We start from the raw sequence: 15,229 nt of genomic DNA on the forward strand, positions 1-15,229 counted from the left end.
TTCCATTTGCCTTGTTTTGCTTCTGTTGGTGTTCATATTGTATTCTCCTTTCAAGTTACTATTCATTCCATGCAGTTGCTCCTCCAAGTCCTTTGCTGTCTCTGACAGAATCACAGTGTCATTGGCAAACCTCAAAGTTTTTATTTCTTCTCCCAGGATTTTAATTCCTGTTCCAAATTTTTCTTTTGTTGTCTTTACTGCTTGCTCTATATTCAAATTGGCCAACATCAGAGATAGGCTACAACCCTTTCTCCCTCCCTTCTAAACCACTGCTTCCCTTTCATGCCCCTTGACTCTTATAATAATAACTGCCATCTGGTTTCTGTAAAAAATGTAAATAGCCTTTCACTCCCTGTGTTTTACCCATGCCACCTTTAGAATTTGAAAGAGAGTATTCCATTCAACATTGTCTAAAACTTTCTCTAAGGCTACAAATTCTATAAATGTAGATTTGTCTTTCTTTGATCTATCTCCTAAGGTAAGTCACTGAAATCCGAACTAATTTTCCCTGAGGTTGGCTTCTACCAGTTTTTCCATTCTTCTGTAAAGAATTTGTACTAGTATTTTACAAGCATGACATATTAAACTGATAGGATGGTAATTTTCACACCTGTTAGCATCTGCTTTCTTTGGAATGAGAATTATTATATTTTGCTTGAAGTCTGAAGGTATTTCACCTGTCTCATACATCTTGCACACCAGCTGGGACAATTTTGTCATGGCTGGCTCTCCCAAAGCTATCAGTAGTTCCGACATAATGTTGTCAACTCCTGGGTCCTTGTTTTGATGTAGGCCTTTCATTGCTCTGTCAAATTCTTTGCATAGTACCATATCTCCCACCTCATCTTCATCTTTGCCATCTTCCATTTCCATAATATTACCCTCAAGTATATCTCCCTGTTATAGATCATCTATATAAGTTCCAGCTTTCTGTCTTCCCTTCTTGGCTTAGGACTGATTGTCCAACTGCATTCTTGACATTCACACAGCTGTTTCCATTTTCTGTAGAGGTCTCTTTAATCTTCCTGCAGGCAGTATCTATCTTTCCTCTAGTGAAAAATGTTTTTAAACCATTACATTTGTCCTCTATCAATTCTTTCATAGCCATTTTGCACTTTGTGTCAATCTCATTTTTTTAAAACCTTTCTGTTCCCTTTCGCCTGCTTCATTTGCTCCTTTCATAATTGAAATTCAATATCTCTTGTGTTAGCCAAGGATTTGTACTAGGCCTTGTATTTTTACCTATTTGATCCTTTGCCACCTTCACTACTTTATCTCTCAAAGCTACCCATTCTTCTTCTACTGTATTCATTCCCCCTATCCTTGTCAATTGTTTCCTAATGCTCCCCCCGAAACTCTCTACAACCTCTGGTTCTTTCAGTTTATCCAGGTTCCAGCTCCTTAAATCCTTACCTTTTTCCAGTTGCTTCAGTTTTAATTTTCCATTCATAACCAATAAATAGTGGTCAGAGTCCATATCTGCCCCTGGAAATGTCTTACAATTTAAAATCTAGTTCTGAAATCTCTGTCTTACCATTATATAATCAATTTGAAACCTTCTGATGTCTTCAGAACTCTTCCATGGGTACAACCTTCTTTCATGATTCTTAAGTCAACTGCAAAATTCTATCAGGTGGCTTCCTCTTTCTTTCCTTTCCCTCACTCCATATTCACCTGCTATTTTTCCTTCTCTTCCTTTTCCTACTATCAAATTCCAGTCCCCAATGACTATTAAATTTTTGTCTCCCTTAACCATCTGAATAATTTCTTTTCTCTCATCATACATTTCTTCAATTACTTCATCCTCTGTGGAGCTACTTGGCATATGCACTTGTACTGCTGTATTGGGTATGGGCTTCATGTTTATCTTGGCTACAATAATGTGTTCACTATGCTGTTAGTAGTAGCTTATCCATGTTCCATCTTTTTGTTCATTATTAAACCTACTCCTGCATTACTGACATTTGATTTTGTATTTATCACCCTGTGTTCACCTGACCACCAAACTTCACTACCTCCCACTATATCCAACTGTAACCTATACATTTCCTTTCTTAAATTTTCTAATCTACCTGCTGGATTAAGGGATCTGACATTCCACTCTCTGATCCATAGGATGCCAGTTTTGTTTCTTCTGATAATAATCGGATTATGGCTAGTAATACTCTTCGATAGAGGCCAATTGTATAGTTGTCACCAACTTTACTATGCATTTTTCTCTGTGGACAGTGGAAGCAAATTAAAAAAATATATCCTAAATAGTAACTGACTATATATTTGGCATACAAAAATGGTTATTGTGGATGACTTATGAAGTATATGAAGAAATTGAGTATGAAATGTAAACATAAATCACTAATACAGTAAAGGGGCTCTTTAAAGTAAAATTATTTGGCTTCCATTTTCTTTGCATCATACTTTCTTCTTTGTTTGAGTAACATGTATGGTATTCTCATTTTTAAGATCTGCGGGATGTACTGCAGAAAATGCGTGCTGAAATTAAAGCTACTGAAGAACAGTTGAGTACCTATAGAGAAGATATTAAAGCAACTCTCAACAGACAGAGAATTGTGGAGAATAGTATTCAAAGGTAAAACTTTTCACAATGTGGCATATCAAAAATGTGTTGGCTATCTTGTTACTTTTTAAATCAGTATACCATGTTACCTTAAACAAGTGTTCATTCTTTCCAACCACTTTGTATGCTTACATGTACTCTCAGTTTTCTTGTATTAAATGTTATAGCACGAACGATTCATGCCTTTTGGTGGAAAAGCTACGATGTGACCTCAAAAAGCAGGTGACTCTTGAACAAATAAGAACTGAAGAACAAACAGAAAGGTATCAAAATATAGTTACTAAATATGAAAAGCTGTGGAATGGCTATGAGGTCAGTGTTCATACAGTTTTTCTTTTATGGTTTTTGTGTGAAGTATATATCCCAGAAATTAGTAGTTGAATATTTTGTTGTCACAGGAGAAGTTAAGTGACATATCAGTATCAATTAATCAAAAATGTCTTAAACCTAAATATTCACTCATATTTATATAGCAACATGAGATTATGCTATGGTCCTACAGTTTAGTGTTATGAATCCTAAAAAAAGACTTGTCAGGCTTATAACATTCATTATAATAGTCTGTACCTAGGGCTGATACTTTCATTGAGTAGATTCATTTTCACAGGCGGTGTATAACTTGTTTCCAATGGTACCTGAAAGAAACAACTTACAGTTGCGTATAAAGAGGCTGGAAATAATTGTTTTGCACAAAAGGAAGTTACTGGAATCAGAAAAGGCAAAGAAGAATCAAATAGAAGCAATAAGAGGTGATTGTTTCAATTTTTATTTACAGTAAAGTTGCCAAAGTAAATATTTTTGTCAGATGTGTGTTATTTGTCAATAATAACACTCTTTACATGCCCATGACAGCTTTACAGTCTTGAACATAATCATTTTTTGACATCCACATTAATAGTCATATCTTAAATATAATATACACAGAAATAACACATTAGCTAATATGGGTCAGATATTTTTAAGCAAATATTGTGGCTGCTAGTATGCTGGAAATATATGTATGCAAAAAAATTATACAACAAATAATAGAAAAAAATTTCTCAGGCTTTCAGCCATGTCGAGTGGCTTAAATCCATGATTTCATGGATTTTAAACACTCAATGTGGCTGGAAGTCTGAGAGCTTTTTATCAGTACACATCCCCAAAAACTATGCATTCATCTATAGCAAATAATGAAGTTTAGAAATCATTAAGTGAGTTAATAACTGTTTTCAATCTCCTACAAAGGTTTTCTATGGAAATTATTTATATCATTTGGTAACCTGTCAAAGAAATGTCTTCCAGCAAAAAGTGGTCTAATGATCCATAGTTCTTTTATTACTTTGTATCATATTCAGTCATTTATTCATCATCTTCTACAGGTAACAAAAAAAAAGGAGCAGCTTAGTGTTTTGATGGGGGGAGGGTGCCTTTGGGGTGAATATTGGGATGAGAAAATTCTGATCCTATGAAAAATTGTTAAGCCTGTCTAAGGCTTGCATTCAGTCCCTTGTTGACCAGTCTGGTGTGGCAGTTGAACATAGCAAAACAAAACCCAAAGTTTTAAATTTCATGTTCAAGAAATCATTCACATAGGAGAATCATACAAATATATCATCATTTGTCCATCAGACAGACTCTGGAATGGATGACATAGTGGTAAGCAACTGGCATAGAGAAACAACTGAAAGGTTTGAAAGCAAATAACTCACCAGGTCCACGTGGAATCGCAATTTGGTTGCACAAAGAGTACTCCATGGCATTGGCATCCTATGTAGCTTGCATTTATCATGAATCTCTTGCCCAGCACAAAGTCCCAAATGACTGGAAAGAAATGCAGGTGACTTCAGTATATGTTGTTATTGTGGTCTTCAGTCCTGAGACTGGTTTGATGCAGCTCTCTATGCTACCCTATCCTGTGCAAGTTTCTTCATCTCCCAGTACCTACTGCAACCTACATCCTTCTGAATCTGCTTTTCAGTATATAAGAAGGGTAAAACAACAAACCTGCAAAATTACAGTCCAATATCCCTAACTTCGGTGTGCTGCAGAATCGTTGAACATATTCTTAGTTTGAATATAATAAACTTTCTTGAGACTGAGATGCTTATGTCTACAAATCTGCATGGTTGTAGAAAATATCACTTGTGTGAAACTGAGCTTGCCCCCTTTTCTCACATGATATATTGCGAACTATGGATGAAGGGCAACAGGCATATTCCATATTTGTAGATTCCCGGAAAGAATTTGACACAATGCCCCATTGCAGTCTTTTAACGAAGGTGAATGGTGAATGATTATCAGAGACAAGGGTACTGTCAGGAGTGCCCCATGCAAGTGTGATAGGACTGCTGTTCTGTATATACATAAATGATTTGGTGGACATGGTGGGCAACAAACTGTGACTGTTTGCTGATGATGCTGTAGTGTACAGTAAGGTGTCAAAGTTGAGTGACTTTAGGAAGATATTAAGAAGACTGAGACAAAATTTCTAGTAGGTGTCATGAATGGCAACTAGCTCTAAATGCGTAAAAATGTAATTTAATGTGGATAAATACGAAGAACAAACATGTAATGTTTAGTTATGTATTACTAATGTCCTACATGACACAGTCAAATTGTTTAACTCTTCAAAATGATATGAAATGGTACGAGCATGTGAGAACTGTTATTGGGAAAGCAAATGGTCGACTTTGGTTTATTGGGCGAATTTTAGAAAAGATTGGTTAACCAGTAAAGGAGACCACATTTTGGATGCCGGTATGATCCATTCTTGAGTATTGCTGAAGCAAAATATTGAAGCAATTCAGAGGCAGGCTGCTAGTTTTGTTACTAGTGGGTTTGAACAACACGTAACTATTATAGAGGTTCCTCGGGAATTGAAATGGGGATCCCTGGATGGAAGGCAACATTCTTTTCAGGGAACACTATTGAGAAAGTTTAGAGAACTGACATTTGAAGCTGACTGCTGAATGATTCGACTGCTGCAAACACACATTGTGTGTAAGGACCACAAAGATAAGATTCGAGAAATTAGGGTACATATGGAGCCATTTAGACAGTTGTTTTCCCTTCACTCTGACTGCGAGTGGAACAGGAAAGAAAATGACTAGTAGTGGTACAGGCTGCACTCAGCCACATGCAGTATCGTGACTTGCAGAGTATCGATGTAGGTATAAATGGAAGCAATACAAATGTTTATCATAAAGTGCCTGATACAGCTTTATTATTACAATAAATGTTGCACATTATCACATTTACACGACTTGTCATTATGTAAATATGTGATACATCTGATGAACTGGGCTGTATATTTACCAGCAAAAAAATGCTTCTGTTGGAACACAAATGAAGTGAATATGTTCTACTTTAATAAATTAACAGAGAAGAGGGGAACCACATCCACCTTCCTCATCAAAATTTTTGGCATACAAACATATTCATACTCTTTTAACACTGAACATTTTGAATCTTTTTAGCCAGTCTCTCTTTGTAGAGAAGTCTTAATATTCAGCATCTCCCTGTCTGCCACTGTCTAAATATCTCCCATGGCCTCCTTTCTCTCTCATTCACACTTTTTCCTGTCTGTTTCTCCCACTGCCACTGTCTTCATCCCTTCTGTCTCTCTCTTAACACTGTCTCCTCTGTTGCTTTCAGTGTATCTCTGTTGCACTGCCATTTTCTTTGTCACATTCTTTTTCCCTGCCATTGTTACTGTCTCTTTCTTTCTCGCTTACAGTCTGCTGTCTTTCTCTTCAACCACAATTGTCTCCTCTCCACATGTTCTTAGGGAGAGTTTGCTCAGTATTTCGATCCCTAACTTGACTTTAACATTTTGGTATAGAGGATGGAAGAACTTGGGCAAATTTTTAACACATGGGCACAGGTCAATAGGGGAAAACTGACAAAAGTCAACACTGCCGCCCCCCTCCCTCCAAAATTGGTGACTGGTGGATATTTAGCCTCCTCTCTTTTGTTGCCACTCTCCACACTTGTTTCTTTCTCTCCTATTGAAGCTGGGAGCTCTCTTCTTTACATTCTTCCCTTCTGCCTTTCTCTGCCTCCACCTCTGTCTCCAACCTCTCATTTACAATGTCTGCTGTATTTGCAGTACATCCCGGAGCCACTGTCTCCTGTCTCACTTACACTGTCTCCTTTTGTATTTCTTTCCCACTGCCACTGACTCCACTGTTCATTGGCAGCTCAAAAATTCTGAGGGGTCAAACTTCTTTCTTTCCCCTTATAGCTATGTGTTTAAAATTTTGATTCAAAAGGTCTGTGTTAAAGTTCGCCGGACTGGGAGGGTGCAGACCCACAAGCCTATGTATGTTCTCCACTCATCTCTCTTTTTATTTCCACTGCCTCTTCTCTGTTTTGCTCCCACTGCTACTGCCTCCCATCATATCTCTTTCTCTTTTACTGACACTGTCTTTCAATGACCACCACTGTCTCCTTTTTCTTTGACTTGATCTGCATCCTGTTTCACTGCTACTTTATCTCTCTCACTGTCACTCTCTGCTTGTCGACCTCGATAGCCGAGTGGTCAGCACAGCATAATGCCATGTGAGGGGGCCGGGTTCAATTCCCAGCTAGGTTTGAGATTTGATCTGCTCTGGGACTGTGTGTTGTGTTGTAATTTTTTTTATTTTTATTTACACATCAAGTTCTGGAGGACCAAATTGAGGAGCAAATCTACAAGGTCATGGAATGTGTCAGTACATGAAATTGCAACATAAAAGTAACAACAGTCAAAAATAAAATGTTTGTGAACCCAAAAAAAGTCACTCCATAAATTTAAGTATACACAATCAACAATACAACAAGAATCAGCTTAATTTTTCAAAGAACTCCTCGACAGAATAGAAAGAGTGATCCATGAGAAAACTCTTCAGTTTTGATTTGAAAACGCATGGATTACTGCTGAGATTTTTGAATTCAAGTGGTAGCTTATTGAAAATGGATGCACATCTTTCTGCACAAGAGTTCCAAGTCTGATACAAATGCAGGTTTGATTTCTGCTGAGTATTAACTGAGTGAAAGCTGCTTATTCTTGGGAATAAGCTAATATTGTTAACAAGAAATGACAGTAAGGAATATATGTATTGAGAGGCAAATGTCAAAATAACCAGACTTGTGAACAGTGGTCTACAAGAGGTTTGTTAACTTACACCACTTACTGCCTGAATCGCCCATTTGCCAAAAATATGCTTTTAGAATGGGAAGAGTTACCCCAAAATATAATACCATACGAAATAAGTGAGTGAAAATAAGCAAAGTACACTAATTTTCGTGTCGAGTGATCACTCACTTCAGATACCATTTGAATAGTAAAAACGTCAGCATTAAGTCTTTGAACAAGATTCTGAACGTGGGCTTTCCATGATAGTTTACTATCTATCTGAACGCCTAGAAATGTGAACTGTTCAGTTTCAGTAATCATATGCCCATTCTGTGAATTAAAACATCAGGTTTTGTTAAACTGTGTGTTAGAAACCATAAAAACTGAGTCTTACTGTGATTTAGTGTTAGTTCATTTTCTACAAGCCACGAACTTAGGTCGTGAAGTGCACTATTTGAAACCAAGCTAATGTTCTGGGGCACATCATTTATCTAAATAAGGAACATGAGTGGTCCCTGGGGTGCGCCTCCCCTCTCCCCCCACTTGACTGTACCCCACTCAGACCTATATGCCTAGCATCTTTTGTTTAACCCATCCAGTACCTCACAGAGAAAAGAGAATATAGCATTTTCAGTTATTAAACGACATCTAAAGCCGAACTGTACATTTGATAGCAAGTCGTGTGATATAAAATGATCAATTATCCTCACATACACAACCTATTCAATAACTTTAGCAAACACTGATGGCATAGAAATAGGTCTAAAATTGTCTACAGTATCCCTTTCTTCCTTTTTATAGAGTGGCTTTACTACTGAGTACTTTAATTGTTCAGAAAACTGACCATCCCTAAAGGAAAAATTACAAATAATTTTCTGCTAGGCACTCCATCATACACATGAGAGTCCTTAGTCTTCAGTGATTTAATTATTGACTCAATCTCCCCCTTGTCTGTATCATTGAGGAGTATTTCAGATATCAGTCTTGGAAAGCCATTTGCCAAGAAATTATATATACAAAGATGATGTGACTTACCAAACAAAAGCGCTGGCAGGTTGTTAGACACACAAACATACACACAAAATTCAAGCTTTTGCAACCAATGGTTGCTTCATCAGGAAAGAGGGAAGGAGAGGGAAAGACGAAAGGGTGTGGGTTTTAAGGGAGAGGGTAAGGAGTCATTCCAATCCCGGGAGTGGAAAGACTTACATTAGGGGGGAAAAAAGGACAGGTATACACTCGTGCACACACACACATATCCATCCGCACATACACAGACACAAGCAGACATTTGTAAAGGCCACTCCACCACCCCACAAGGAACTCCTTGAAAAACAGTCAGCTAATCTGTATCATGGTAAAGGAAGCCTCTGAATTGTCAAATTATTTAAGTGGTGCTCCGATATACCAAGAATTTCAGAGTCAACATCTATAAACAGTTCACTAACTTTAATACCGCTTATATTTTGATGAAATATGCTAATTCCTTCTCGTCTTGGAAACATGATGTCCTCTGAAGGTCGGCCCTTAGTTAGAGGGACTTCCTATAAGCAGGTATACCTATTAGCTGACTTAAATCTAAAAAAGGAACAGCTCTAAAACCAACTACTACAGGAATTTTTCCATGAGTGATCCCACCACTACCCACTACACTGTCACCTGCAAACTTTGCTAGACTTCCCTTCCCACACGTATTGAGGTGCAGGCCATGCCTAGTGAAACCCGATCTACTGATAGACCCAATTGGCACCACTGAAATGTGATCCATGCCCTCTGCCATCAGCGCCCTCTCCGGCCTCATGTCAATGCGCTCAACAGCCGCATTAAGATGAGGCCAATCATGACGCTGAAACAGTTGCATGAAATGCACATTAGTGCCACCAGTTTGAGTAGCTATCTTTGCAAGGTCATATTCCCCATCCCTATCAAGGCAGTTCCTTCCTCCACCCACTATCACTACCTGACCCTCCTTCGTAAAATTCATACATAACTCTCCTCTGCTGTCAGGCACCTGAGCCAACCTTGCTCTAGGCTTCACAATGCTGGTGAGCTGGTGCTCACTCATCAACACTTCCTGCAACTGCTGGCCCACACCTCTACTGTGCGAACTACGTAGCAGCAGAACCTTCTTCTTTCTGTCAGACTTTGTAACTGGCCTAGGCTTCCTAACTCTTGAGGACTGCTGCATGTTCCCTACATCCACAGCTACAAGAGGCTCCTCTCCACTCAGCTCTAACAACTGGTCAACTCTATTGCATATACACAAAGTATAATTGTCTGAATACCTCCTGCTCCTAGCTGCCTTCTTGCCAACTGCCAGTTCCCATTCCCCACCACCCTTCACCCTCCTCAACCTTTCCTGTTTTGTCCTTTGCACATTGTAACTGCACCTGAAGGGCACAGATCTTATGCTCCTGCACCTCTATCAACTTATTTCTACTGCAGTTTCTGCATTCCCAGTAGAGGATCTCACTAGAATGCCCACTGGCTTCCCCACTGCATCCCCCCCCCCCCCCCCCAATGAAAATACTTTGAACAAATCCTACCCCGAAATCCACTACTCACAAACCTAAGACAGAGCCCACACTTCTCACTCATGGTAAAATTTTACAGTTACTGAAAAAAAACTATATGTCCACGTTACCTAAGTTCAGTTACACCAGCAGAACTATTTATGGAACTAACTATAGCAAATTGTTAGCTGAAACGAACAATTCAAGCGGGCACTGAAACACTGAATGAAGTTAAAACAGGGAATGGAAATTTTACTGAAATGTTTCACTAGAAACAATAAGAAACTTCAGCTGAAAACTAAAGCACAAAATTTCCTAAACGACTTCAATGCACCAAAAACTCTAAACAGTGGGTGAATGTTTCCAAAAGTTTATTAAATCATTATTTCGCCACAAACCACATGAAACACTGCTGAAAATTATTAAATTTAATAAATGTATAACAGTGCACAAATAAGTTTGTCAGTACTTAGCTTTATAACCACTACAGCTGCAACTGCATGTCGCAAAATGTAAACACACTACTGAGGTGTGAGGCTCACCAGAGTGGCATCAAGTAAAAAGGCCTGCACTAGGTGGCTGGGCTCCGTGCTGGTGGTGCTTCTGACCTAGCTGCACGCTTGTCATTATTATTATTATTATTACTACTACTGTCTCCTTTCCATTTATCCCTCACTGGCACTGTTTCTCTCCTGCTGTAGCTACTCTATAAAAAATAATAATAATAATAAATAAAAAAGATGCATATATGCACCCGTGCTAAATTTTTTTGTTAGGAATATGGAATGTGGTCCCACTGTGAACAATGTTCTCGAACGTTGGATGAATTGGTTGATGTTTGCATGCAGCTGTAAATCACCCAGACTACTGTCAAATGATTGGCAGCTGCCACAATCTGGTGTGTTTGAAGAGATCCCAAGGATCGTGTAACTGTGATACTGGTACCAGAGGTATCTCACATACTGTTGTCTCCTGTGGATCCTGTCTCCTGCAAAAAGTACATGATCTGTCATTACTCATCCACTTGACTGTGAGTGTTGTGTCAATGGTAGAGCTAGGTGTCCCATACAGGATGGACATGGACTAGAGAGGACTCGGGGTGTTGTACTGATATCCCTAACCAACAAGTTTGAGGTGCTCTCTTTCTCTGAAACTGAAATTGAGGCAGTGTGACTCACCTGTTTTGGGGAAAGCTGTTCTGTCCAGTGTGAAGAGGAGGCAAATGCAGAAGGGTATGGATCTATTAATCGTCAGCAGTTCAAATGCATTGCAAATGGTGGTACCGCTTAGGAAACTGGCAGCAAGGGACGGGAAAAGACATCAAATGCACTAAGTGTTATGCTGGGGACTTGATTCAACTTGTTGAAGAGGCTGTTCTAGCAGCCATTGAGGGAACACGGTGTAAGCAACTGCAGATTGTGATGCATGTTGGAACAAATGATGCCAGTTGTCTGGGCTTCTAGGTCATAATTGGACCATTCCAGTGACTGGCAAAGAAGTGGATAAGAAACTCAAATCCACTGAGATAGACCTTGAAGCTATATGTGAGATTGTTTGGGCAGGACTCAGTATCACGGGTGGGGATAAAATGATAATTGGGTCCTTCTATCACTGATCAGACTCATCTCCTGATGTAACTGAAAACTTTAGAGGAAACCTCAGTTCACTAGTACATAATTTCCCCAATAATACTGTAATCATTGATGGAGACTGTAGTCATCTACAAGTGATTTGGGAAAATTACAGTTTTTTTTAGTGGTGGGCATGATAAGACATCCTGTGAAATATTACTAAATGCCTTCTCTAAAACTACCTAGAATAGATAGTTAGCCACCCCATTCATAACAAAAAGATATTCAATCTAATGGCAAAAAATAGACTTGACCTCTTTGAGGATGCCCACATTGAAAATGGTGTCAGGGACCATGATGCAGTTATGGCAACAATGATTACCAAAGTACAAAGGACAGAAATAAAGTACAAAGGACAGAAGGAAAGATATGTATGTTCAGTAAACTAGGTAAAAAACAATATGTCAGTGAGGAACTTGAACTTTTCAACACAGGGCATGCGAGCTAACATCACATAGATGTTTGGGCTCACATGCCACTCCTCTTCTTCAGAATGTCTTGTCTCAAACTCGTCTAGGGGTTGAACCACACATGTCCCATTACACACCTTAATTAGACACTTGTGACCCTTTGGTTAAATTAGCTGGCTGACGGCAAGTTTGCGAAATACAAAGTTAACGTAACACATAAAACAGTTATAATAATATGGGGAACTAAATTAATGACCCATAAATGATGTAGGCCACACAGTTGCAATTTGGTTAGAATGTTTATTCGGAAGCAAACTAATAGTGAAAGTGGTTGGATTTCAAGTTACTGTTACACTCAAGCGCATATCCATTTGACACAGTTCAATCATTTACAATCTCTTTGCGAAATACAAGTTATCTATGCAGAAAGTTAGAGTTCACACTAGGCGCTCGGCTGCTCACTGCTCAGAGACTTAAGTCCCACAATACCATAGAGTGCTAAATTTCTTAAGTCATTTCATTTCCTAGCTTCCTAAAGATCGACTGTATGCTTTCGTGTCTCGATCCAAAATGTACCCTTTGGTGTCTCCAGCCGAACTGTCCACTTTCACGTCTGCACCAGCACTGTCCCTCTGCCCATCCCCGGCCACATTTCCCACATTCTGAATATCCCTGCTCAACTGACTGGGACAGTTTCCTTTCCTGAAGCCATCCACCTGATTGGCTACAGCTTATTCCACATTATTTTACATTTTAACATATTTAAATAATCAAAGCTTGACCACTTTCACGTTCTAAACAAAGTAACAACAATATCCATTACATAATAAACGTTAAATTCTTTTCCATAAAACCAATACAATTTCCTTTGTAACTTTGAATGTAATGGCCAGTAGGCCTGTAACAACGTGCTTTCTGATAAATAAATAATGAACAAAAGTAAATATTATGTTCTAAATTTTACAACAAATATTCTATTACCTAATGATTCAAGAAGGTGTCATGCAGTCATCATTCACTGTGTTTTGTGTGGAGGAAATGATGATCTGATGCTTAACTGAAAATACTGATAACTTAAATTTACTATATTTTTTTAACAAATGAAGTTACAGAGGTGATATCTGCAAAATTTGTCATTTTAATTATGCTGTTCTGTGTGAAATGTCATTTGTTAAAATGACTAATGCGTTCAGATTTTCGCATTCAGGTCGTTGTTACAAAACTTGAGAATTTCACTTTAACAGTAAATTCTAAACTATTTTAGATATGATAAATATTCAAGTTTTATAAGGATCACCATGAAAATTTATGATGGATGGTAGATTAAAATTGCTGTGGCTTCGTTCCCTGCATTACTACAGAATTAAATAGTTTCCATAAATGTTTCCCTTTATAGCCAATCTTAGGTCCACCATATTTTACACTGCTTTGTCTCCTTGGCCACAAATGGCTTCTACTGGGTTTCCTGTGATGTAGATTCTCATCTGTCTCGCTCACATACTACAGCGCATAGGCCTCAATAGAAATTAGATGTCTGTGAGTTTCCCTATCTCGTGGTGAATCTGCGCCCTTTGTGGCACCCGGTCCTGGACGACAGGGTTCGTTTCACAATACCTGAAAGGTGATTCTTTGGTCCATATACTTAAATGAGAGCGAAATGCTTGTTAACTCACACATCCCCTCTTCATAACATGTTGGTGTGCCATATATGTTCTGAAGTAGCACCGAAATGTGTAAGACAATAATTCATAATACAATAACATAAATATCCTAAGTGCCAGATCAATAGTGTAATTATTTGTAGTGGTGTTGATGCAGCATGCTTTAAATTTAAAGAAACTTATATCTAACATAAATTATGAGTTACAGAATATTAATTAAATGCCAAATAGAACTATACATTCACCAGAATCGACTGTCTATTGAAATGCTACAGAAATATCAGCGCCACTGCGCTCATTTTCACAAAACCTTTCTGTCACAGCTAAGTCTCCAGCGGCGCTCCAAAGATTTGGAGCTGAGTACCCTGCCGAAATTGTGTACAACTCTGCATTCCATCGCCAATGTTTTTCTTGAACAAATCTGTTGAAATTTGAATCGGGTGTGGATACTAGAAAAGAAACACTTTCCGAGGACACCCAGGATCTGCACTGAATGCTTCCCCCACTTGTATAGATATAAACAGATCTAAACTACACAGTAAACAATTGATTTACAGTGTACTCAGATTGGAATGTATACCACAGATCAGGCTGGAAGTGAAGCGGGAGGCATGTTTATAGCGATAAAAAGTGCAATAGTATCGAAAGAAATTGACAGAGATACGAAATGTGAAATAATGTGGGTGAAGGTCACGGTTAAAGCAGGTTCAAACATGGTAATTGGATGTCTCTATAGGCTCAAGCAGCTGTTGTGGCAGAGCACCTGAAGGAAAATTTCAAAAATATTTCGAGTAGATTTCCCAACCACGTTATAGTTCTGGGTGGAGATTTTAATTTGCTGGATATAGACTGGGAGACTCAAACAGGTGGCAGGGACAAAGAATCCAGTGAAATCTTTTTAAGTGCATTATTTGAAAGCTACCTTGAGCAGTTAAACAGAGAACCGACTCGTAGCGATAACATATTAGACCTTCTGGTGACAAACAGACCCGAACTATTTGAAACAGTTAACGCAGAACAGGGAATCAGCGATCATAAAGTGATGATTTCAGCCAAAAATAGAAATATTAAAAAAAGTAGGAAGATTTTTGTGTTTAGCAAAAGTGACAAAAAGCAGATTTCAGAGTACTTGGCGGCTCAACACAAAAGTTTTGTCTCAAGTACAGATAGTGTTGAGGGTCAGTGGATAAAGTTCAAAACCATCGTACAATATGCATTAGATGAGTATGTGCCAAGCAAGATCATACGAGATGGAAAAGAGCCACCGCGGTACAACAACCGAGTTAGAAAACTGCTGCGGAAGCAAAGGGAACTTCACAGCAAACATAAACATAGCCA

The 15,229-nt window shown here is 38.5% G+C and overlaps 1 protein-coding gene across 1 annotated transcript in view; it reads left to right on the forward strand.

Moving 5' to 3' along the window:
* The window catches only part of LOC126284790 (probable E3 ubiquitin-protein ligase bre1), a 339,859-nt gene that overhangs the window by 33,968 nt on the left and 290,662 nt on the right, over positions 1–15,229 (forward strand). Inside the window, exons 2-4 of the mRNA XM_049983953.1 lie at positions 2,464–2,590; positions 2,746–2,890; positions 3,186–3,327. Of these exons, the coding sequence (XP_049839910.1) occupies positions 2,464–2,590; positions 2,746–2,890; positions 3,186–3,327 (414 nt within the window). The remainder of the gene's footprint in view (positions 1–2,463; positions 2,591–2,745; positions 2,891–3,185; positions 3,328–15,229) is intronic.

The sequence above is a fragment of the Schistocerca gregaria genome, chromosome 8, assembly GCF_023897955.1.
Source record: "Schistocerca gregaria isolate iqSchGreg1 chromosome 8, iqSchGreg1.2, whole genome shotgun sequence".
NCBI lineage: Eukaryota > Metazoa > Arthropoda > Insecta > Orthoptera > Acrididae > Schistocerca > Schistocerca gregaria.